The sequence below is a fragment of the Cervus elaphus genome, chromosome 6 (assembly GCF_910594005.1).
Source record: "Cervus elaphus chromosome 6, mCerEla1.1, whole genome shotgun sequence".
Classification (NCBI taxonomy): domain Eukaryota; kingdom Metazoa; phylum Chordata; class Mammalia; order Artiodactyla; family Cervidae; genus Cervus; species Cervus elaphus.
The window spans coordinates 46,640,424-46,663,856 of NC_057820.1; the positions used below are offsets into that span (position 1 = coordinate 46,640,424).

At 45.9% G+C, this 23,433-nt stretch overlaps 1 protein-coding gene across 1 annotated transcript in view; it reads left to right on the plus strand.

Annotated features, from left to right (window-relative positions):
• SCFD2 (sec1 family domain containing 2) overlaps window positions 1–23,433 on the plus strand; it is a 391,182-nt gene that overhangs the window by 327,313 nt on the left and 40,436 nt on the right. The window contains exon 6 of the mRNA XM_043906784.1: window positions 12,532–12,677. Within this exon, the coding sequence (XP_043762719.1) occupies window positions 12,532–12,677 (146 nt within the window). The remainder of the gene's footprint in view (window positions 1–12,531; window positions 12,678–23,433) is intronic.

A 23,433-nucleotide genomic window follows, 5' to 3' on the forward strand; every position in this document is an offset into this window, starting at 1 on the left:
TTGAGGAGATGTCCTAAGCTGATACCTAATATATATGGTAATGGTCAGAACAGGTAGAGGGGGAAAAGTGCACAGATCCTGAGCTTGACATCTACTGGGGAGCAAGCAAGGCCAGAGCAGCTGGAACCCTGAGGGCAGGGAGGAAGGGGTGGTGGGACTGGATCACAGATACATAGCAAGGGGACTGCCCTGGTGAGACTAGACTGGCGCCAGGCGGGTCGGAACAAAGGCGGGTTCCGGGGTCGCGTGGTCGTGAGGAAGGCCTGGGAGAGCAGAGCTGTGCTGCGGGAGAGGCGACTTCCTCCCCGACTCCTGGCTCTGCGAGGCTGTTTTCTTTGTAAAGGAGTCGCTTATTCATTAAGCCAGCCTTCCGGGAGCCACTGCAGCATCCGTGCCATCAGGTGAAAAATGAGCATAAGAGCACCTGCTCTGAGCGGTCATCATCAGCCCAGCTCCCAGCAGCCGGGAGCCGCCTCCTTGCGGTTGGCTGACTCTCAGCTTCCCACATGCAGCTTGGCACTGGGGCCATGGTGGGGACGGAGGCAGAGGGGACCCTGCCTCTGAGAAGCAGATGAGCTTCTTAGGAAAAGACTCGGGGTCCTGGCTTTGCACGAGAAGAGCATCCGTCCACCCATGAGTGCACACCGGTCCCTAGGGTGGTCTTCGAGAGGAGTTGAGGGGAGGGTGCCAATGAATATTTTCTATTTTCAGTTATGTTTTTTCTGATGCATGTTAGAATAAGTAAACATTAGCACATCGGGTCAACTCAAGTAGAACTAATAAATGAGTTGATTTCAAGCTAACTTATAGAAACAGGCAGAGTCAATCTTGGAAGCCGGCAGTGCCTAGAAGTGGCAGGAGTGAAGGTGGTCAGTGAATGGCTGAAGTTCAGGAAGCAGGGATCCGGCATCTGTGAGCTGAAGGAGGCAGCGTGGACTGGTCTTGAGTCAGTTTCTAGAGTCACACTGTGAAGAGGAACAGGTAGGACGTGAGCCGGAGGGGCCAGCCAGTAGGAGGTGGGATGGTGGCATTCATCAAGGCTCGTGGAGAGGGCGGAGTGGGTGCTGGCAGGACACGGAGAAGCAGGCAGACTAGGCTGAGCCAGGGGTGGAGAAGAGGGATCTTAGGGTCTTATTCTAAGACCCGCGTTGACTTAGGAAGGTTGTCAGGACTCTAATTGACTCTGTGCATAACAGAGAACAGGGTGTCTGACCCCACATTTAATGGCAGGGACAGGCTTTCTGTCAGATTTTCTTCCCCACTAGAAATGCAGACTCTCCGCTGACCTCATTTAGGGAAATGGAAGCCATGATGGCCTTGTTGAAGGAAGACAATGAAATTGAGAGTATATTTGCTATGAATCAAGAGCAAGGAGGCAAGGTGAGGCAGGTGGAACTGTGGCTCCCAGCAGTATTCATCTGGGAGAAATTGGCCCAGGTGGCCAAGAATAAACACGCCACCACTCAGGGGCCAGCCTTCCCCTCCCGTCAAAGGGAGCACTCAGAGCAGTTAAGAAAAAGAAAAGCATGAGATCATGTGCATTGTACTTTGGAATTGGAATATCTTTATTGTTTTGCTAATTTAAAATGTGTATACTTATTTAAAAGTCAGAATGACACAGAAGTACATCAAGTAGAAAGTCTCCCGTAATTCCATAGGTAACAACCTTTAAGAGGCAGTTGTTTATTTCATTCAACAGCTGTTTATTGAGTGCCTACCATCTATGAGGCACAAACACTATTTAGGAGATTCAAATACATCTATAATTAAGACAAAAGTCTTAGTCCATACTAGGCTTACATTCTTGAGCTGTGCTGTCCAATATAGAAGCCACTAGCCATGTGTGACAAATTAAAATTTAATGTGTCTTAAAACTGAGATTCCCCTAGTCACATTTCAAGTGCTCAAGTGTAGGCAGTGGCTGCCATATTGGACAAAACAGATGTACAGCATTTCCATCATTGCAGACACTTCTTTTGGGCAGTGATGTTCCTGCCTTCAGGTCTCAGAGTTGGCTGGAGCTCGGTGATTTCACCCCTCCCCTTACCCAGCCTTTTGGGGAAAGAGCTCTGAACCCAGGGCCCCCTTGCTCATCCTCCCTGACATGTGAGGGACATAGAGTAACTGTGGAAACAGCTGTGGGCTTAAGAATGTCCCTGCCCAGAAGCAAGTGAAAGCCTAGAACGCTAAGCCTTTGTGATAGTTCATTTTTGTCGACAGAGTTGAAATCACTTGGTAGACATGCAGCTCATCTGAGCCATCTCCATCAGAGGTTGGAGTTGATGGGTGAGAGCCCACCTGAGACTGGACTGGGGTTGGAATGGGTAAAAGTGTCCAGAAGCCCGCAGACAGCAGCCCGCTCCACCCAAACAGGAGGCCTGGCTCCGTCCTCAGGGTCAGGGAGGCAGGGAGCACAGCTGCCCATCCCACCCCACCCCGCCCCCCGGGACCTGAACTCTGAGGTGCAGGAGGCAGGCCTCGGGCTGTACGCGTTCCGGAGTTCTCTGCATTTGCTTCTGGGGTCCACCCGCAAGGCTCCTTCTGCCCCGAGAAGAGACAAGGGCAATGGTGGTGTTTCTCCCCTTCCCCTCCAGGCCAGGGGCCACTGGCAAGCCTCCCTGGACTGTGTCCCATCTCTGCATCAGGAACGGCTGACCCATAATTAAGCCACGCTGCCTCCGAAAGAAAATACAGAAAAGTGATAGATAAGAGACCTCATTTAGTGGGAGCTTAAATTTCAGGCATAGCAATGCTGGCTCGGTTCAGTGGAGATTTACAACAACAGGTGCAGGGGAACCTTAGATTGAGGCTGAGAGTGATTTTTGTGTGTGTTGGGGGAAGGGTGAGGTGGGGTCTCATTTGATCTGGCTGCTACTTAGAAGAAAAATAAATTCCATTTGCTCTTCCATTCTTTTAAGAAACAAAAGGGATGAAAGAAACCTTAGGCCAATAAGCTTTCCTTTCATTCTTTCCTTTTTCTCAAATCAGAAAATGATCCCGTATCATTAACCACCTAGCCTTTCCCAAAAATATAAATAGACACTACTTTCCCTCCATGCTTAGAAGTCTCATGATAACAAGTGCAGTGAGGCTGGATCTCCAGAAACATAGTAGAAAAGAAAAGACAGATTTTGTTTTAAAGCCCCTCTAAATGACAGTGAGAACAAGAGGCCGGGGAGGGCCAGACAGTCATTTGAAAGGCTTTGAAATGTGCCATGATTTGGACTTTTGATTTCATCCTTTTCTACAAGCTATTAGCTATAGCACAGGTTTGTGTAATCAGCAGACAAACCAAAGCCTGAGTGATTTACTCACTGGAACTCGGATAAGAAAGCCTTGCCCAGTGGCACGTCACAGCCAGAAGCAACACCATATTACTCCCACTTTCTAAATTTTATTGGAATTTTAGAATAAAGTACAACCTTATCTCTTAAGAATCCTTTGTGGGCAATGGACCTTTGGTACTGTTTGTAAAACCAGGAGCAAGATTGGGCCTGGAATAAGATTCAGGATGGAGCAGAAAGTGTGCACCTTGATGGGGTCCTTCACATCTGCCTTCCTCTCCTGCTCCTCCAGGAAGCCTTCCAGGTGGTCTCCTTTTTTTTTTTTTTGGCCATGTGGGATCTTAGTTCCCCAAGCAGGGATGGAACCTGTACCCCCTGCAGTGGAGGCTCACAGTCTTAACCACTGGACAGCCAGGGAAGTCCTCAGCTGGTTTTCTTGGGGGAGCTCTAGGCCTCTGCTGCAACTGCGTCAGGTAGAACCACCCCACCCCCTACACACGCATCTCCGCATGGGAGAACAGGGAGGGACGGAGTGTGGGAGGTGAAGAGGAACAGGGCTGGTAGCAGGTGGTCACGCATCAGGCTCACTTCCTGGAGGACAGGTGGGATGGGATCAGCCTCGGCAGGTCTCAGGAGGAGCCCCTGGGCTTCCTTTTCCCTCTCTCTGGAATGCCCAGCTGCCTCATTGGTTCTGAAACTGTGCCCTGGGGGAATACTATTCATGGATAAAAATCAAACGATGGCACTCTTTACTCAATTCAGAGAAAAATTAAGTAAGCAGATCAGACTTTCTCCAACATAAATTTGTATCTATCCTGTGTTTTCTTCCCTCTGTTGCTATGTCAGCTTTGGTAGCACCCCAAAAAGAGCAGATGAGAAGCGAGCAAATGTTGACAGAACCGCCAGCCGCGCTCGGGTGTCGCCTTTATGTGCGTGTAGCATGGCCTCCGGCGCTCCCCTGGTGCTCGGTCAGGAAAGAATCTGCCTGCAGTGCGGGAGATCTGGGTTCGATCCCTGGGTTGGGAAGATCCCCTGGAGGAGGGCATGGCAACCCACTCCAGTATTCTTGCCTGGAGAATCCCCATGGACCGAGGAGCCTGGCGGGCTGCAGTCCATGGGTCACGGAGTCAGACACGACCGAGCAACTGAAGCGCGGCTCAGCACAGCCTTGCCGTCTCCTAGTGGAGAAAACAAGATCGACAGCGGTCATCGTCGCGGGGGTCTCTGGGGCTCACAGGTGCTCTGCCCCCTGACAGCCTGTGAAAACAACCGGAGGCAGCTTACCTCTCAGGTTGGCTCCGAGAGGCCAGCGCTCCGTGTTGAGCCATTCAGAACCATCAGACATGTCAGCACGTTTTGAAAGGGGACTCAGGGTGTCAGTGGCAAGTTAGTAAATCAATAGAATTAACTCAACAGAATAAAAACAATCAGCCTATCAGGAAGCACTCAGCATGCGACGGGGGTTTGGGACCGTATCCGTGATTACTGTTAGCAGCCTGTGTGCCAGCCTGCTTGGGACTGGGAAGGTTTATGAGTGCAGGTTTCAGTGGTTATGTGGGCATCTCCACTGGTGGCAGGTTTTGTTCCTGGAGAGGGGGCCCAAAGTCGAAATGAAATGAGAGAAATCTGATTTTTCCCATGGTGATAGCCCCAGTAATAGGAGATTGGGGTAACTGATCAAAAACCAGCGTCCGTCTTTTGAAAGAAATAGCCTCAAACGTGGTATTTCACTTTCTCTGAATGCTGAACATCCCTTTGTCTAAGGTGATTCGGATTGATTTAATAGGATAACACAATAACTGATATATGACGTTATAGTATTTAATATGATGTAGTTTCACAGGAGTTTTTACACTTATTCCGTCCTTAATTAATCACATGAACTCTTAGAATAAAGAAACTCTGTGGGTATAGTTTGGGTAGTCAAAAAAGCTGCTTTGGAGAGGTTTTTTTCAGCAGCACCTCGGAGGGAATGTTTTGAAATAGCTGAGGCTGTCTCCTCATCTGTGCGGTGACCCAGCATCGTCTGTCTTGCTGCCTCCTGGGCTCTTCCGGAGGCGGCGCGAGGCTGCTCCTCTCTGTGTCCCTATTCTGCTCCCTGGGCCTCACTGACAGTTTGTCCTTGTTCCCTGTCTTCGTTAAAGGTGCAAGTTCCAAAGCATGTTCCTAACAATGTCCCTTCTTTCAGATTTCCCCCACCACAGATTTTCTCACAAGAAGCCTCAGACCTTGGGCTAGAATTCTGGGCAGCGACATTCTCTCGTGATTGTACAAGCCTTTCCACATCCACCACACATCCCAAACCTGCCTGATAATAGTGCATTTCAGCTGTCATTTCTTCCTTTTTCCAACTGTTATAAAAAAACTGAGTTTGCTGGAGGCTTAAGAAAGTCGTGTGACTGGTTTTTTGTTTCATTATAGTTTTAAGATCATGTCCAACTCTTTGCAACCCCATGGACTGTAGCCTGCCAGTCTCTTCTGTCCATGGAATTTTCCAGGCAAGAATTACTGGACTGGGTTGCCATTTCCTACTCCAGGGGATCTTCCCAACCCAGGGATCAAACCCACATCTCTTGTGTCTGCTGCATTGGTAAGCAGATTCTTTACCACTGTGCCACCTGGGAAGCCCAAGATAGGGGATACATTTAAAAGATTGTATGATATATATGTGATAAAGCATATTTACATAAGAAACACTCATGAACCCATCACCCCATCCCAAAGGGTTGCTTACCCACCCACCCCCTCCCCAGAAGTAACCACTTTCTGAAGTTTATATTTATCATGTTTTTCTTTCCTTTTAAAACAGTTTTATCTCATATGCATGTAGCAAGTTTAGTTTTGCTTGCTAAACAGACAAAATGAATTTATGTGGCCAATTGAGGTTGTTCTTCTAAAGTAGCCTTCCTGGGACCTGATCCACTTATGCGTGGAGGCTGCACTTACTCCAACTCATCTGGGAGCCCTTTGTTTGAAATTTGCTGCAGAGACATTTTCATCAGCTCCTCAGGAATCATTGCTGTCACTTTATGGCATGTTTGGTCTGATTGAGCTTTTTCCCATCACCTCACTATCTTCCTCATTCATTTATTTGAGTGAGAAATGTTTCATGAGTTCTTCTATGAACAGAGACTCTGTGTTGGAGACCAGTGGAGAACCAGGTAGAGCCCTGGCTTCCCTGGAGCTGTCCCCACCCCTCTCCTCCTGCCCTCCTCTGTCATTCAAACAATAACTAGAGGCCACAGTCTAGGAGGCTCCAGGACCCTGGGCAGGATCCACTGCACCAAGGGGCCTTGGTATCAGGGTGGGCTGAGAGCCTGCGGGGAGATCTAGAAGGGACTTCTGAAGGTGGTCCCGTCTCCATGAGCCGTCTCCAGCCCTTTGTGGCCTCATCTGAGTATTTCTGACCCTGATTTTCTTAGTTAGGTCAGGCACACGAATACTCTCGTCCAAGCATGTTTATGTCAGCACCTGCTGAGGAGCGTCTGCCGTGTGGTGTAGATCAAGGATCCTACAAGGAAAGAAATCAGCCCAGTAAGATCTAAAGGCTGAAAACCCAGATTTTGGATGTTTTATGTTAGAAGAACTTAAAAGCCACACTAGATCATTATATAAATATTAGATTGATGACATAAATACATTGCCTGTGTAGTATAAATATGAGACCTTAGAAATATGTATGTATATATATGTTTCATTTATTGTATATGCAATATAAGTTCAATGAATATAAATTATATGTACATCTAATTCACGTGTTCTCAGCCAGCCTCCACATGACCCATTCACCCAAATAACTTGCATCCTGCAATCCATCTGTGAAACAGAATGACTGGTGCAGAACTGTGACCCCTGCAGAGCTCAAAGCAGCCTGCCTGTGCCCGGGCGTATCTGCTCTTCCTGGTTGAGGCGTGTGACTCCCGGGAGCCAGTTGTGTTTGTTCCCAAACCTGCCTCTGCTAATTGTACTTTTTATTAAGTTGCAAACTCTAATTAAATGTTCTCTGAGGAAATATGAATTCAAAAAAATTTGTTTCAGTGAAAACCAAATTGAATGCTTTTGAAAAGCATCTAAAGATGAGTCATTTTAAACAGGCTTTTGAATTAGGTCTGAACTAGGTGATTGTGAAAGATTGAAGGGAAAAGCAAGATTAAAATCTAGAAGAATTCTGCTTTCAGATTGTGCTTCAGGTGTCTTCAACTTCTTGTTCCACTTTCAATGGACTAAGATTGGAAATTATACCTGGTATGTAATGGTTTAAAAGAAGAAAAAAGAACTCTAATCGGCAGACAATACTCAAAGAAAAGACCTTGGCCTTTTCTTGAAAGATTAGTGAATAGACACTTACATTTTAAAAAAATTTATTTGTAATTGAAGGATAATTGTTTTAAAATGTTGTGTTGGTTTGTGCTATACAATGACGTGAATCAGCCGTAAGTATACGAAGGTCCCCTCCCTCCTGAATCTCCCTCCCTCCCCTCTAGGCTGCCACAGAGCTTCTTGCATTGAGCTTCTTGCATTGCACAGCCAATTCCCCCTGGCTGGCTGTTTTACATGTGGTGATGTGTGTGTTTCAGGGCCGCTGTCTCAATTCTCCCACCCTCTCCTTCTCCCACAAATTCACAAGTCTGTTCCCTTATGTCTGTCTCCACTGCCGCCCTGCAAATAGGTTCATAGTTTATGTTTTAATTTTAAACAAAACTATACATACACACAAATACACATATATGTCTATATGTATACATACATGTGTGTGTGTATGGAAAAGAGATCAATTTTTCATGATCCCTCCCCTGTGTTAAATGACTGCTAACACCTACTGGTCCCAAGTACATTTGAAAAGGAGGGCTTCTACTATAAACATTACCAGGACTGGCCTGCACTGTGTAATCAGTCTCCCTAAGAGATTTCAGATGTGACAGCACTCGCTAAGGTTTATTTGGGTTTTTTAGTGTGTTTGGTTTTGTTTTCATTTACCAACCTTTTATTGAGAGCCATGAAAAAATGACTCCATCTTTAAAACAATGGTTTGAAAAGAGAGAAAAGGCAACGTCAGACAGCCGGACGGATGAGGGAGGTCATGACCTGCCAGCGCTCTGTCCTTTCTGGCCGTCTTGCCCTCCCAAGCCAACCCTTTCTCTGACTTCCTGGGGATCCCACAGAGGTGGGTCCCCTGCTGCCAAGGGTTTGCTGAGAGGCAGGAGGGCGGGATGCAGATTGGAAAAATGGGCCTGATGTTCTCAGCCTGGGGCCGGAAGAAGGATGAGGAGGCCAGCTTTGGATAATTTGGGTCCAGATAAAAAAAGAGCCTCTTGACCAGGCTCAAATGATATTCTTTGACCCTAGCTTTTCCTAGTCGGATGTGAGGGACGTTTACAGCTGTGAAGAGAGTAATATCACCTAATAAGGAGGCATTTCAAGTCCTATTCCAACCATGCTCCCCAGGTTATCCACCCACGCAGGTTCCGTGTGTGTGTGTGTGTGTGTGTGTGTGTGTTGGAAGACCTTAGGTGAGGTGCTGCATCTCTAATCCAGACTGAAGCTTTGGATAAGGCAGCCTCCTGTTGCAAGATGCTTTATTTTCCTGAATACCTAAGAAATAAAACCCAAAGTCTGGAAACCAGGCTCTTTTGAAAAAAATTCCCCATGCCCCAGAAAGTTTAAAATCTGCTCCATGCAAGACCCAAACAGAAGGAGTAGGCAGACCGGAGCGAGGGGTTCAGCTTCTTTTCAGCCCTCCCGAAAGGATCGCTGAGCTGCTCGACTTACTGCCCACTTTGACTTGGTTGCTGCCTGGACTGCGGGTCCCTGCAGCACTCACAGCCGTGGAAACTGCTTTCCTCCCTCTGCCCAAGGAAAGCCACTTCAGTAGGCGGAGACGGGCGAGGGGCCTGGGGCGGGCAGGCATGGCCACGGGAGCCCTGTTCGGGTGCTTGGAGAAGTAACCGGACCGCTGCCTGAGACCGCCAAGCCCTCCAGAGAGAGGGATTGCAGGGGCGTGAGTCATGCCCCATTTTAGACGAACTCAAGGGCGCCCTGGGGGCTGGGGGCCTCCCTTATCAAGAAGCAGGCAGCTGAAGTACACAGACTGTGCTTGGCCAAAGGCTAGGCTCAGCTTCTGCTTTATTATCTATTAAACTAAGTGGCTTAAATGAGAATTGACTAGAACTGCACACTTAGCGTTCCCTTACAAAACACCATTATCTCATAAGCGGGCTTGGTGGAACAGGCTGTCAGGGGCTTATAAGCAGTAACTCAATACAGCACCTTACAGGACAGAGAAATGGAGGGTGTGCAGCAGTCCTGGGAGGTCCCAAGATCCCACGCCTCGTGTGCACGCGAAAGACAGGCCAGGGGTATAACTGCGAACCACACCATTGGCGTCTATCCCAGGAACGGGCCCAGGTCTTCCCAGGAAAAGCATCTGCCACTCACTCCATTTAAAAGCACTTCTAATGCTGGGAAAGATTGAGGGCAGGAGGAGAAGGGGACAACAGAGGATGAGATAGTTGGATGTCATCACCGACTCAATGGACATGAGTTTGAGCAAGCTCCCAGAGATGGTGAAGGACAGGGAAGCCTGGCGTGTTGCAGTCCATGGGGTCACAAAAGACACAACTGGGTGGCTGAATGACAAAAAGTGCTTTACTAACCTTCTGAAGACAGTAGAGTGGTGTGGCTGATACGACTGTCTTGGCAGTTAGACCACAGGCTTTGCATCATAGCTTTACTGCTTTCATTGAGGGACCATGTGTTACTTCTCATGGCTCAGTTCCCCCATCTGCAAAATGGGAGTAATAATAGTAGTACTTACCTCACTGTGTTTCTGTGGAGATTAAATGAGCTAATATGTATAAACTCCTTAGAATAGTGCCTCATGTAAGTGGTTATTTAGGTGAACTATTATGGCTTTTACACAGAAAAAGAATTTATCCCATTTCATAACTTTTGCACCCACATCTCCTCTATTATTAGTTGCAGCATGAGTTTGGAATGAGCTGCATTCACAAAGGAGATATTCTGAAAGGCAGGAGGCAGTGTACCTGGAGGAGGTCAGGGCTGTGATCAGAGGGACATTTTGCTGGAGCTGGTGATGTGGTTTTGCACATCATTTGTCTTCTTTGATCCACATTTCTCGTGTGTGTGTGTGTGTGTGTATGACTTTTCATTATAGGGTTTGGGTAAACTGAATGTAAACCCTGCTTTTGGTGAAGATTGGTATAATTATGAAAATGCTCAGAGATGATAAAAATGAGACCCCTTTGGCCTGGTGGGTGGCCAGAAGCATGTCCACTGCAGAGCACTTGCTTTGAGGATAACAGACACGTCAGAACGAGATGATGGTTTGGAAGAAGTTGCCATTGTGCAGTTGATTTGAACAGTGGAGAATATTAACTGTTTTTCAGGGAAATTTTAGTTTATTTGTAAATTTAGGACTTTTTTCCCAACAATTTCTTTGACAGTTTTATTTTTCTGTTGGGTTTCCTTGAGTTCAGGTTACTTGTAAACATTTCTATCAACAACCTGCTCCACAGTCAACCTGCCTCTTTGGAATTACACAGCCTTTGCTTAACCTAATTCTAATGTATAATCCACAACTTCCACATGTAGTTTATTATTTTCAGTACTCTGCAATCCAGGATATGGTTTTATCCCTCTCAGCCTAATGGAAGAACATTATAGTCCTCACTTTTCAAAAAAATTGAAAGACGACAAATGAAAAATTGTATAAACTGTTGTTGATCTTGATGTTTAGTCACCGTGTCCGACTCTTTTGTGACCCCAGGGACTGTAGCCCACCAGGCTCCTCAGTCCATGGGATTTCCCAGGCAAGAATACTGGAGTGGGTTGCCATTTCCTACTCCAGGGGATCTTCCCGATCCAGGAATCAGACCTGTGTCTCTAGCATCTCTTGCACTGGCGGGCAGATTCTTTACCACCGCACTATCTGGGAAGGTCTAGGCTGCCTGTGTTCAAATTGCCCTGGAAGCTCTGGTATCCTGAGACAAGAATTTGAGTGCAAGTACTATCTTTGAGAAGATGTCCCAGGTAGTGTGGTCAGGAAGTGGGGAAGTGAGATGGGAGGAAAGAAAGCCAGTAGTGAAGGGATCCATGAGTGAGTTACTGTTGTGGGCAACTAGGACTCAGTCCTACTGCCCCCTCCCCGTCAGGCAATGGAGACCACAGTTCAGAATCGTTCCTACTGTCCCCCCAACAACAATTGTGTTGTTGTTTCTGAGTGCTGACTTCCATGCTTCTAACCAGAAGAAGCCCTCAGACAGGAAGAGAGACACAGAAACAGATGGATACAGAAACAGACGTGCAGGTCCTTGAGGAAGGACACAGAGGCCGCAAGAACTGTTCTCCAGACCTACACGTGAGCCAGGTGCCTGAGCCCAAGGGGGCCGAGCACTGTCAGCGTGCTAGCGGGAGTGCTCCTTGATCTCCCTGGATCTCAGCACTCTTGTCCTTAAAATAGGAGAAAGAATAGCTCCTGCCTCATAAGGGTGATACGGGGATTGGTGAATTCCTGTATCTGCAGTATTTCAGCAGTCAAAAATACTCATCTTGAGTCTTTCTCTATTTTTTGAACCTCTAACTTACCGTAATCATTCCTCTTCTGAATAGGCTTCTAACAAGATAGAGAATAAATCCATCTATTATAAGTTTCAAAAAGAAATAGAACCATTTCCGAGAATGGTCTCCTTATTAGGCCCCCTTTGTGTTTGATCAGCTTTGAATGGCTGCCTTTTGAAATACGCCGTATGCTTTGTTAGCACATTAGATGCCCAGTCCAGCAAGTTCTGTTATTGGAGCAGCTCTATGAGCTTTCTCGTCCTGGCTGTTCTATTTTATGGAAACCGTTGGTGGGATTCAAGTGTGAGTGGCTCATCACAGTCCTCTGTTGATTTTTCTCTGTGTCTTCTCCTCTTTTCTCAGAGCTATTTTCTAAGGATAGCAGACCCTAGGGAGCTTTCTTTTTGTGAAACTTCTATAGTCTAGGGGCTGAAGCCAGTGGCTGCAATCCCAGGCAATTCTGAGTTCTCCTTCTGTCAAAGGCATTTATGCTCAGCGTGTTTCGTTGCTCAGGGGTGATTGAAACAGCCCAGTTGGTGAACAGCCAGGGGAAAATAGGGTTAAGAAAAAAAAGAGGAACCCAACTATGTTACATGGAGCTCAGCCTGTCATGATTAAAACTCAGTTTAAAGATTTGTTCACCCGAGCAAATATCTCTGGACTGTTTCAGGCTGTGACTCTTCAATTAACCTGACATTTCACAAATCCAAAAGTGCTGTGGATGAACTCTTCACTTCGCTTCGGGATGTTGCTGGAGCTCGGAACCTCATGAAACAGTTCAAGTCTGTATATGTTCCTGGAAATCATACCCACCAGGCAAGTACATATGTTTTAAAGCAACCAGCTAATCTGTGCTGTGTTTTTAAGATTCAGAAACTAAAAGAAAAGTTTCCATTTTAAGCTGTTTAAAATGAAGGATTTGTTCAAGATGAAACCTAAAGCTCTTCTAGTCCAGAGTTCTGGATTCCCCTGAATCCGAAAGCTTCCCAGTTTATTTCTACCACAGGCTTAATGCAGTGAGATGAGCAATGGATTAGGGGATCAGCACTACTTTGTCAGTGGCCCAGACCTGTCCCGCCACCTTAGGCAAGTCCGTAAGTGCCAGATGAGGGGCTGGCTTTAGACAGTGCCTGGGTTTCTGGATCTAAGAATAACAGAATTACCGAATGATATTATGCAAAGAAAATAAAAGTTGATGACAGCAAAAACAGTTGTTATTTAAAATGCCCCCACCACTTTATGGGCTTCCCTTGCAGCTCAGCTGGTAAAGAATCCGCATGCAATGCGGGAGACCTGGGTTTAATCCCTGGGTTGGGAAGATCCCCTGGAGGAGGGAAGAGATACCCACTCCAGTGTTCTGGGCTGGAGAATTCGATGGGCTGTATAGTCCATGGGGTCACAAAGAGTCAGACACGACTGAGTGACTTTCACTTTTACCACCTTATAAGGAGAGTAGGAGACCCTTACAAGGATGTTTTGAGCAGGGAGTCAGAAAATGGTAAGAAAATCCAAGATGAATGGGGTAATTACTGTACCACAACTTGATGGCAAAGTGAAGAGCAGGGTGGTAGAATGAGGCACAGAAAGACCCAGAGAGAATATGAAGGGTGAAGAAAGGCTAGAGCCATCGACGCTAGGTAGTCTCTGTTAGACAAGGAGGAGAGCAATCAGGTTGCTGATGGCCAAAGATGAGCTTTCAAGGAAGAATAGATGTTTCTGACAGAAAAGATCATTAGGTTTTGCTGTGGCGTGGATGAAGGAATCTTCTCTCCCATCTTCCCATGAAATATTCCACAGAATTCACTCTATTTGCTAAGGCTTTCTTAGAGAGTTGAATGAGCTGTTAGTGGGGACTATGATCTAGTGAGGGGTTCAGCTTCGGGATGCTGACTCTCCAAGGTGGGCGTGTAGACAGGAGTTAAGGTTACCCACTATCACCTAGCGACATGCAGGTTCTTCCTCCCATTTATTCGTATAGTAGCTGATACTTGAAGTGAAGTGAAGTCTCTCAGTCGTGTCCAACTCTTTGCGACCCCATGGACTGTAGCCTACCAGGCTTCTCCATCCATGGGATTTTCCAAGCAAGAGTACTTGAAGAGTCCCCTGCATTTGGTTTCCCTTTGATCCTCACGCAAGTAGGCCAGAGAGGTATTATTATCCGAGACCTAGGAAGGCCACAGTGACTTGCCACAGGCACCCAGGTGGCCAGGACCTGACCCTGTGTTTGCTGCCAACACAAAACCTCCAGTCACTGTTCTCATGGAGGTTCTAGAAATACTAACTGATGGTGCTGTGGGTACCTGAAGTCACCCACCAAGACACCGAAGACCTTAGAAACTGGTGCTCAACTCAGTAGTATAAATTCCCATCCTATGTTCAGTGATCTAAAAAAATACTGATAAAACCACTCATAATTGATCAGTTGTAGTTTTGTCATTTAAAAAGTTACGAGTCTTAAATATGGCAGTGTAGACTGGTTCTACAAGATGTGATTGAACTGAAGGTGCGTGATGAAATTTAGACCAAAGACTGTTGGGAGGCAAGTGGCTGCTGTCATTGACAAAGGGGAGGTAACCACTAAATTACTAAGGTCTTTTCAGTTTTTATGATCATCATGGTGGCTGATTTGGCCGACTTCACATAAGCATGTTATCTGTAAATCTTGAGCGTGATAAAAGCAAGGATCAGTTTCCTAGACTTTATCTCCCTGCCACCAACTCAGTCGTCTCCCCAGACCTCAGAACCCTGTCTGAGAAGCCTTTGCCTTTGGAAAATGAACTCTCCCTTGTTGCATACACTTCCTGTGTAGTGACTCAGTAACATTATCAACTCATTCAACAAAACTCCTAAAGGTCCGTGAGTGGAAGTGGAGGCAAGGCAGAGAGTATATGTGTATCTTGAGGGGATTAAATAATATTAATCCAGACACCAAGTGAAATTCTATGCAACCAAAAAGTGAGATCTATACATACTCAGCAAGGACTGTGTTTGGATCCTTAGGTTCTACTTGGAGAACTCAAACTGTGGTTCATGGTCTATTGGGTGAAAAATGTTGTAGATTATTCTGTAAAGTGCTATCTTAATTTTCTTTTAAAAAACAATAAAATAAAAAGTATGTGGGTACGTATACTTAGTAAGTATTTAAAATTTTAGGAAAAATGTATAATGGTTGCATATGGGGCATAGGAAGGGTCGAATGAACAAGGAGGAACTCTGGCTTCTTGCTTTATATATGTAGAGAAAGAATTTTTGATCGGATTACAGATAATTTTTACCTGTTTGGGTTTTTCAACGTCTTTTGGAGGTAAAGAAATACTAAGTCACAGGTGTAAGCCCTGTGAGGACAGGGATTTGATCTGGTGTGTCCACTGCCATAGTTTCCCTGCTATAGTGGTATCAGGCACATAATGGGTGCCTGATAAATGTTTTGGGGTACATCTTGAATGCATTACATGTGTTTTTATCATATACTGGAAGAGTCATTGGGACAAAAATATTTACAGATAGAAAATAACAGGTGTCCAGACTAGAAGCAGAGGCCAGCTCCGTCTAGCTTTGGAGATAGACCCTGGCTCGGCAACTTTCTGCCCATCTCTTCTCCCAATTTGGTCCTCAGCTCTAGGAAAAGCTAGTGCTTTCCATCTAGCTCCATGCTGTTTCTACACATCATCTAGTTGGGATGTCCTGGGCCTCCTGGGGCACTCAGCAAAGACATTGACATGGTCTGGCGAGGGATTCCTGCCCCAGCTCTGACCAGTGCTATGTATCTGGGCTCTCTCCCCTGGATCTTGGGGCCCTACTCAGCCCCAGGCTTCCTCCCAGAGTACCTTTCTCCTGCTCTGAAGCAAGTGAGTTGACTCTTAGAGACACTCCTCTTTACTCTCCTAGCTAGAGGCACTTGTTATTTAACCATCATCCTTTAGCCCTTTAGGTAAATGTTTCGGTCACAGCTCAGATGTAGAAAGCATACCCACTCTCATCATTTTAAAGAAAATGTGATTTCATATAAGGAATTAAGTACATGTAGTATCTGAAAGAGCTGGAGGAGTGGGATCTAGACCAGGTATGTAGAAATGAGCCCCAAACATCACCACACACCTGGTTCCAAGAGAACCAGTACCTCTGCCACGGCCACGGGAGTGGGCATGGTGGCCACCACGAGGCTGCCACTGAAGCTCTTGGCTTGAAGAACACGCCAGCAAAGCTGGAGACAGCTTCTGTGTTTGCTCATCCTGGTAAATACAGAGCCCAGCTCAGTGCTTGCCACCTAGGGGTAAATGGGTAGGTGGATGGATCCTGGACTATGTCTTTTTCAGAATGGTATTTCTTAATTCTAAGTGAGAGGGAGGTTAGCATGTAGGTTACCCTCAGCCTTTGGGTTCATAACCCAGCTCTGCTCCCTGCTGTGTGACCTTAGGCAAATTACTTTACCCCTCTGTGCTGAGTCCCTCTTAGCTACTGTTATCAGCTCCTTCATAAAAGTGCTCTGATGATTAGGTCAGTTAATACATGTAAGGCTTTTCAGGACACAGGCCAACACAGACAGTGCTATGTAAGTACTGGCTCTGACAGTTGTCTTAAAGGACGAAATAGACCTTCTCTTTGTCCTCTTCTGTAGCGTTTCATTGTTTCCTTTGTTAGGAGATGGGCTACACAGAAAGGGGGTCATTCTCAAGTTGACTTTACTGTTAGCTGTGGCATATGGTCAGAATTTACTACTCACACCCCTTTGTTTGGAAAAGTCATGTTTGTCCGCAGACACTGTTGACCAGAAAGCTAAGCCCCAGTTTTGCCTTTATAGCAAGCCTTCTTCTGCTTTCCTTTCTTACTGCAAATGTTCCGGTTTAATGGGAGGCTTAACCCTCTTCCTGAATGGCAGCGTTTGATGCGCTGCTGTTCCTCAGATGACTCAGGGCAAGGAGCTTATGAGCACTTTCAGACAAAACACTGTATGACTCTTGCTTGACTAGCTTTGGCAAAACTCTCAAAGCGCTGTGCTGTGTTGGAGGAAATGTCCCACATATGGGCACCATCTTCTGTGCCTCTGGCATGTTGAACAAGAGCCTTTAGAACCTGCGGGGCCCAAGGAGGCTCAATTCATCTTGTGCCTGGTGAAACAGGGCCTCTGGACAGTCTGTAGGCCCAGTCTCTTCATCAGCAATCCCCAGCCCTGGCTGCCAGCTTTTTCCAGTCCTTGTCCAAGTGCTAAGCTCTGTTCTTCCTCCTGATTCTATCTACCTAACTCCAGACCTGCTGACATCCTTTTTGAAAGCATCTGCGTGAGATAGCGTAAACTGGGGGCCAGGAAGCTTGACTCTCTCCTGCAGCCTAACTTCTAACTGCCTGTGTGAATTCAAGCACATTGATTAATAGCTTTGGGCTTTGATTTCCTTATATTGAGGTTAAAGGGACTAGACTGAAAACTTTTTAAAAGTCATCTGCTTGTGGTTTAAGGGATGGATGGATGGATGGATGGATGGATGGATGAACAGATAGACGAATAAACCACTTTTTAATCTCCAGAGCAAACCGTTATCCTCAAGAAGATGAAAGGAGGAAAAAGTCAGTCATAGTGTACAGCAGAGGATAAAAAATAAATAAGCCCTGGGGTAGTCAAAACCCAAAGCCAAGACCAGGTTTGAACAAAAGTTTTTTCTGTGCAATCTTGGATTGAAACAAAATAAATATCCTCTGTACAAGTCTAGTTCTCCTGGGAAGTTGGTTGTTTAGAGTCAGTTTTGCAGAAAAGAAGCATTTGCAGCAGGAGGATTAAGAGAGGCCCCAGCTGCACCAGGACCAACCAGCAAAGCCAGGGTCAGCAGCACAACCAAGGGGATGTGGTTGTGGCTACAAGAGTTTTCTTGGAAACTGATCTCCTCGGCCCTCTTCAGGTGGCCACATTTAAGAGGATGTTGGAGTTGGTTTTTCAGAATCGTCTCTGACTTATGTGTAATGTCAGAAACTAATGCTGTGCTCAGAGCCTTTCTTCAAGGGTTGGAATCAGGTCAGTAAGAACTTTCTAGACTGAATCATACGTTATCTCCACCATGAAAAGGAACCAAAGACATAGAAAGAAGTATTTTATTTTTCATATTCTGATTAACTGTGGGATATTAAAAGTCCAGTTTGTTCTGAAACAGATACTAGCCATTTGACAACAAAAAGAGAGTTTCTATTTTTTTTGAAGCCTCATCTATTTCATGTGTAACACCCATGGAGGTCTTGTTAGGTTCTACCTACCCTTCAAGCTAGCCTCATGAGACTGTCATACAGGACCACATTGTGACCTCCATGGCCCTGAGCATTTTTTACTTCATGGCTCTCTTCCTATATTAAAATATGTATTTATATATGTGAATAAATATTTATTAAGTTTTATATGGGGCTTCCCTGGCGGCTCAGATGGTAAAGAATCTGCCTGCAATGCAGGAGACCCAGCTTCGATCCCTGGGTTGGGAAGATCCCCTGGAGAAGGACATGACAACCCACTCCAGTATTCTTGCCTGGAGAAATCCCTTGGACCCAGGAGTCTGGCAGGCTGCAGTCCATGGGTCACAAAGAGTCAGACATGACTGAGTGACTAACACTAAGACTAAATATTATATAATAAAATTTATAAATATATTCACTTGAATATATATGTTGAATATATAATTCATATACTTATATGAATATTCTTATATTTGCATATATTCAATTGTGTACATGTAATTATACAGTTACATTGGTATAGAGACAAATATATTTATATTATATATTAAAACATTGTCTTTTACCTAAAAGTTCATATTTTTCTTCTGATTTTAAAAGAAATTAATGCATTTTCGTGGATTGCTAACAGTCTCAGGGCCCTAGGCATCATGCATTCTGTGCCTACTGCTTGAGTCTTCTCTGTGGTCATAGCCTGCACCGGCACCAGTCTGCCCAGGATGGGAACATAGCTCACCCATAGGCAGCGGCGGGCATTTTTCTCCTCTGGAGTAACCATCGTGACCATCCATGAAGCTGTCCATGCAGCTACCCAGGAGCTGTTTGCTTTGGTCCCAAAGTGACAGCTGAGGAGTGAAGGAACTAGACTCACAAGGAGGGAAGGGTGGGGGCAGGCGTCTCCTGGCTTAATTAAAACTCTCACGTCCTAGAGGATCCACTTTCTCTGAACCAGCTCCAGACATGATTCTAGCATTCCTCCAAGGGACATGCCAATTACACAAGAGCCATTGTGCTCAGAGAAGCCTAGAGCCCTGACTTTCTGTCCAGTATTTATAGTTCTCCCCGTCTAATGCAATTTACTAAGCGGGGGTCATTTTTATCATAAGCAATCTTGCTTGGCTAGAGTTTGACATTCTTCCCTTATCAGGTTTCCAGGGAAACAGAGCTCAAAAGTTAACTAAAGGTCAAATTCTTATGCAGAAGGGAAAAGAGGTTTAATAATCCTTTGCCTACCACAAGCAACCTGCCAGTTATTAAGGAAATAACTAATATTTCAATTCAGACTTTACGGTGTGTCTGTGGTAGAGACATGCTATGTGTGTTCCCCAAACTCGATTTCTGTTTCCTCCTGGCACAATTAGACCATGTTTCCCAAGTTCCCTTATAGGTAAGATGTAGGTTTGTGATTAATTCTGACCAATGAACAATGGCTGGACATGATACAGATCACCTTCAGCCCATAAAATCTCTCTGGAAATCCTCCACACTGTCTCATCCTCAGTTGATGAGATGCAAAGGCTTCCGTGTGGGATTCCAGAGCCCTGGGGGGCGGGGCGGGGGGCTGCTCAACAGCAGGAACATGGATGTCTGTCTGAATGATCGTGTAGAGCGGAGACCCCCTACTGCCGGCACACACTGAAGGTGGTAGAAGCAAGGAAGAGGGATGAATTTGTCTGTGTTTTTAATCCCTCTCCTTCCCCCCTGAAAGATGAACTGCCAGTGAATGTTTGATTAGGAAAACTAAATTACTCTCGTTAACATCTCATGAAGTCAAACTACACGACTGATCCCCCCTCGGTTCCTCTCTCACACATGAGGAAAACTGAACACGGCCCTAGGGAAAGACATCTGTCTTCCCCTCACCCCCTTCTCTGGGCCTTTGTTGAGATGTAAGTAGCTTCTGGCTGAATAGAAAACCCCTTAATAGTTAGAGGAGTCTCATCTAAGAAGCTACTGCCAGGGCTTCCCTGGTGGCTCAGTGTTACAGAACCCACCCACCAGTGCAGTAGACACAGGTTTGGCCCCCGGTCCAGGAAGATCCCACATGCCGAGGAGCAGCTGAGCCCCTGCGCCCCAAGTGTCCAGCCTGCGCTCCGCGACAGGAGACGCCCCGGCAACGCGAGGCCCTCACAGGCACCTGGGGAGCAGCCCCGCTCACCACGGCAAAGAGTACCCTGCACAGGAAAAATAAATTAATTAAAATAAGGAAGACTCAAAGCCTTAAAGTATAAACAAAGAAGCAGCTACTGCCAAAGCCATTCATTCTAGTCAGATTTCAGTGACAGGATGTGGGGCAGAAAAAAATCCAAACTCAGTGAGGAAGAAGCCAAAAGTTCTCATGATTAAAACCCTGATTGGGAAAACTAAGAAAATGTTTGCTAACGGGTCATGAGACAAGTATTGCTTTGAACCCGAGAAGGTCTTTTCCTAAATCGAGCCCTTTAAATGAACAATGTTATTTAGTTGTTCTGTGCTTAGTTGTTTTGAAGAAGAATTTAGAGGTCTTTTTCTATATAATGTTTAAGTGGCAAAACTTATCAGCATCTCTTTTTTTTTTCTTGACTGTGATGCACAGATTGTGGGATCTCCGTTCCCTGACCAGGGATTGAACTCCGGCCCCAGCAGCAAAAGCACCAGGTCCTAATCACTGGACCGTAAATCACTGTAAATTCTCTCTTTCTCTCTTTTTTTTTTAATTGAAGTAGAGCTGTTTGCAATATTGTTAGTTCAGGTATATAGTACAGTGATTCAGTTATAAGTATATAAATTCTTTTTCAGATTATTTTCCCTTATAGGTTATTACAAAATATCAAGTATAGTTCCCTGTGTTATACAATAGGTCCTTGTTGATTATCTGTTTTATATATAGCAGTGTGTATATGTTAATCCCAACCTTCTAATTTATCCCTCCCTGCCCCTTTGCCTTTTGATAACCATAGGTGTGTTTTCCATGTCTGTGGGTCTATTTCTGTTTTGTAAATAAGTTCATTTGTATCACTTTTTTATATTCCACATATAAGTGATATATATTTGTCTTTCTCTGGCTTCCTTCACTTAGTATGATAATCTTTAGGTCCGTCCACCTTGCTGCAAATAGTCTTATTCTTTCTAATGGCTGAGCAATACTCTGTGTCTGTGTGTGTCTGTGTGTGCGTGTGTGTCTGTGTGTGTGTGTCTGTGTGTGTGTGTCTGTGTGTGTGTCTGTGTGTGTGTGTCTCTGTGTGTGTGTCTCTGTGTGTGTATGTGTGTCTGTGTGTGTGTCTATGTGTGTGTCTGTGTGTGTGTCTGTGTGTGTGTGTACACCACATCGCCTTATTCTTTCTAATGGCTGAGCAATACTCTGTGTGTGTCTGTGTCTGTGTGTGTCTGTGTGTGTGTGTCTGTGTGTGTCTGTGTGTGTGTCTATGTGTCTGTGTGTGTATGTCTGTGTGTGTCTGTGTGTGTGTGTGTGTGTGTGTACACCACATCGCCTTATTCTTTCTAATGGCTGAGCAATACTCTGTGTGTGTCTGTGCCTGTGTCTGTGTGTGTGTGTCTGTGTGTGTGTCTGTGTGTGTCTGTGTGTGTGTGTATGTGTGTCTGTGTGTGTGTCTATATGTGTGTCTGTGTGTGTGTCTGTGTGTGTGTGTACACCACATCGCCTTATTCTTTCTAGTGGCTGAGCAATACTCTGTGTGTGTCTGTGCCTGTGTCTGTGTGTGTGTGTCTGTGTGTGTGTGTATGTGTGTCTGTGTGTGTGTCTATGTGTGTGTCTGTGTGTGTGTCTGTGTGTGTGTCTGTGTGTGTGTGTACACCACATCGCCTTATTCTTTTTAATGGCTGAGCAATACTCTGTGTGTGTCTGTGTCTGTGTGTGTCTGTGTGTGTGTGTCTGTGTGTCTGTGTGTGTCTATGTGTGTCTGTGTGTGTGTGTATGTCTGTGTGTGTCTGTGTGTGTGTGTGTGTGTGTACACCACATCGCCTTATTCTTTCTAATGGCTGAGCAATACTCTGTGTGTGTCTGTGTGTGTCTGTGTGTGTGTGTGTACACCACATCGCCTTATTCTTTCTAATGGCTGAGCCATACTCTGTCTGTGCCTGTGTGTGTGTGTGTGTCTGTGTCTGTGTGTGTCTGTGTGTGTGTGTATGTCTGTGTGTGTCTGTGTGTGTGTGTCTGTGTGTGTGTGTGTGTCTGCGTGTGTCTCTGTGTGTGTGTGTGTGTACACCACATCGCCTTATTCTTTCTAATGGCTGAGCCATACTCTGTCTGTGCCTGTGTGTGTGTGTACGCCACACCTTCCTTATTCATTCCTCTGTCAGTGGACATCTAGCTTGTCTCCATGTCCTGGCTGTTGTAAATAGTGCTGCAGTGGACATCGGGGTGCATGTATCTTTAAATTAACCATACTTATATCATTTAATGAGTTTTTGGTTACCAGTGAAAACAGAAAAAAGAAAAAAGCTGAAAGCAGTTTAAGCAAGAAAGGTAATGTATTGGATTCTATGATTTAAAAGGCCAGAGAAGGGACAGCTTCAGGTGGTGAGGAGCCACTGCTGGGGTGATGCTGAGAGACAGCAGACAGGAGCAGGTGCCGCTTGCTTCCCCGCCTTCCAGCGTCCTTCCTGGGCTCCTGTGGGCGGAGTCGGACAGATCTAGATGGCAAAGCACAAACATGGTCTGCAGGCCAGCCTCCCAGAACTGAGCGCAGAAGAGAGGATTTGGGCTTGAGAGACAGCAGCTTAATAACCATCACATCTCATTATAAAAAATGATATTTCGAAATTGCTATCCTGGGGCTTCCCTCCCCCCACCCAGAGTTAGACCATAAAGAAAGCTGAGCGCTGAAGAATTGATGCTTTTGAACTGTGGCGTTGGAGAAGACTCTTGAGAGTCCCTTGGACTGCAAGGAGATCCAACCATTCCATCCTAAAGGAAATCAGTCCTGAGTATTCATTGGAAGGACTGATGCTGAAGCTGAAACTCCAATACTTTGGCCACCTGATGCGGAGAACTGACTCATTTGAAAAGACCCTGATGCTGGGACAGATTGAAGGCGGGAGGAGAAGGGGACAACAGAGGATGAGATGGTTGGATGGCATCACCGACTCGATGGACATGAGTTTGAGTAAACTCTGGGAGTTGGTGATGGACAGGGAGGCCTGGCGTGCTACCGTCCATGCAGTCACAAAGAGTCGGACATGACTGAGCGACTGAACTGAACTGAACTGGGGCTTCTCTGTTGGCTCAGCGGTAGAGAATCAACCTGCCAGTACAGGAAACATGGATTTGATCCCTGGGCTGGGAAGATCCCACATGCTGCGGAGCAGCTAAGCCCATGTGCCGTAACTATTGAGCATGCTCTCTAGAGACTGGGAGCCACAG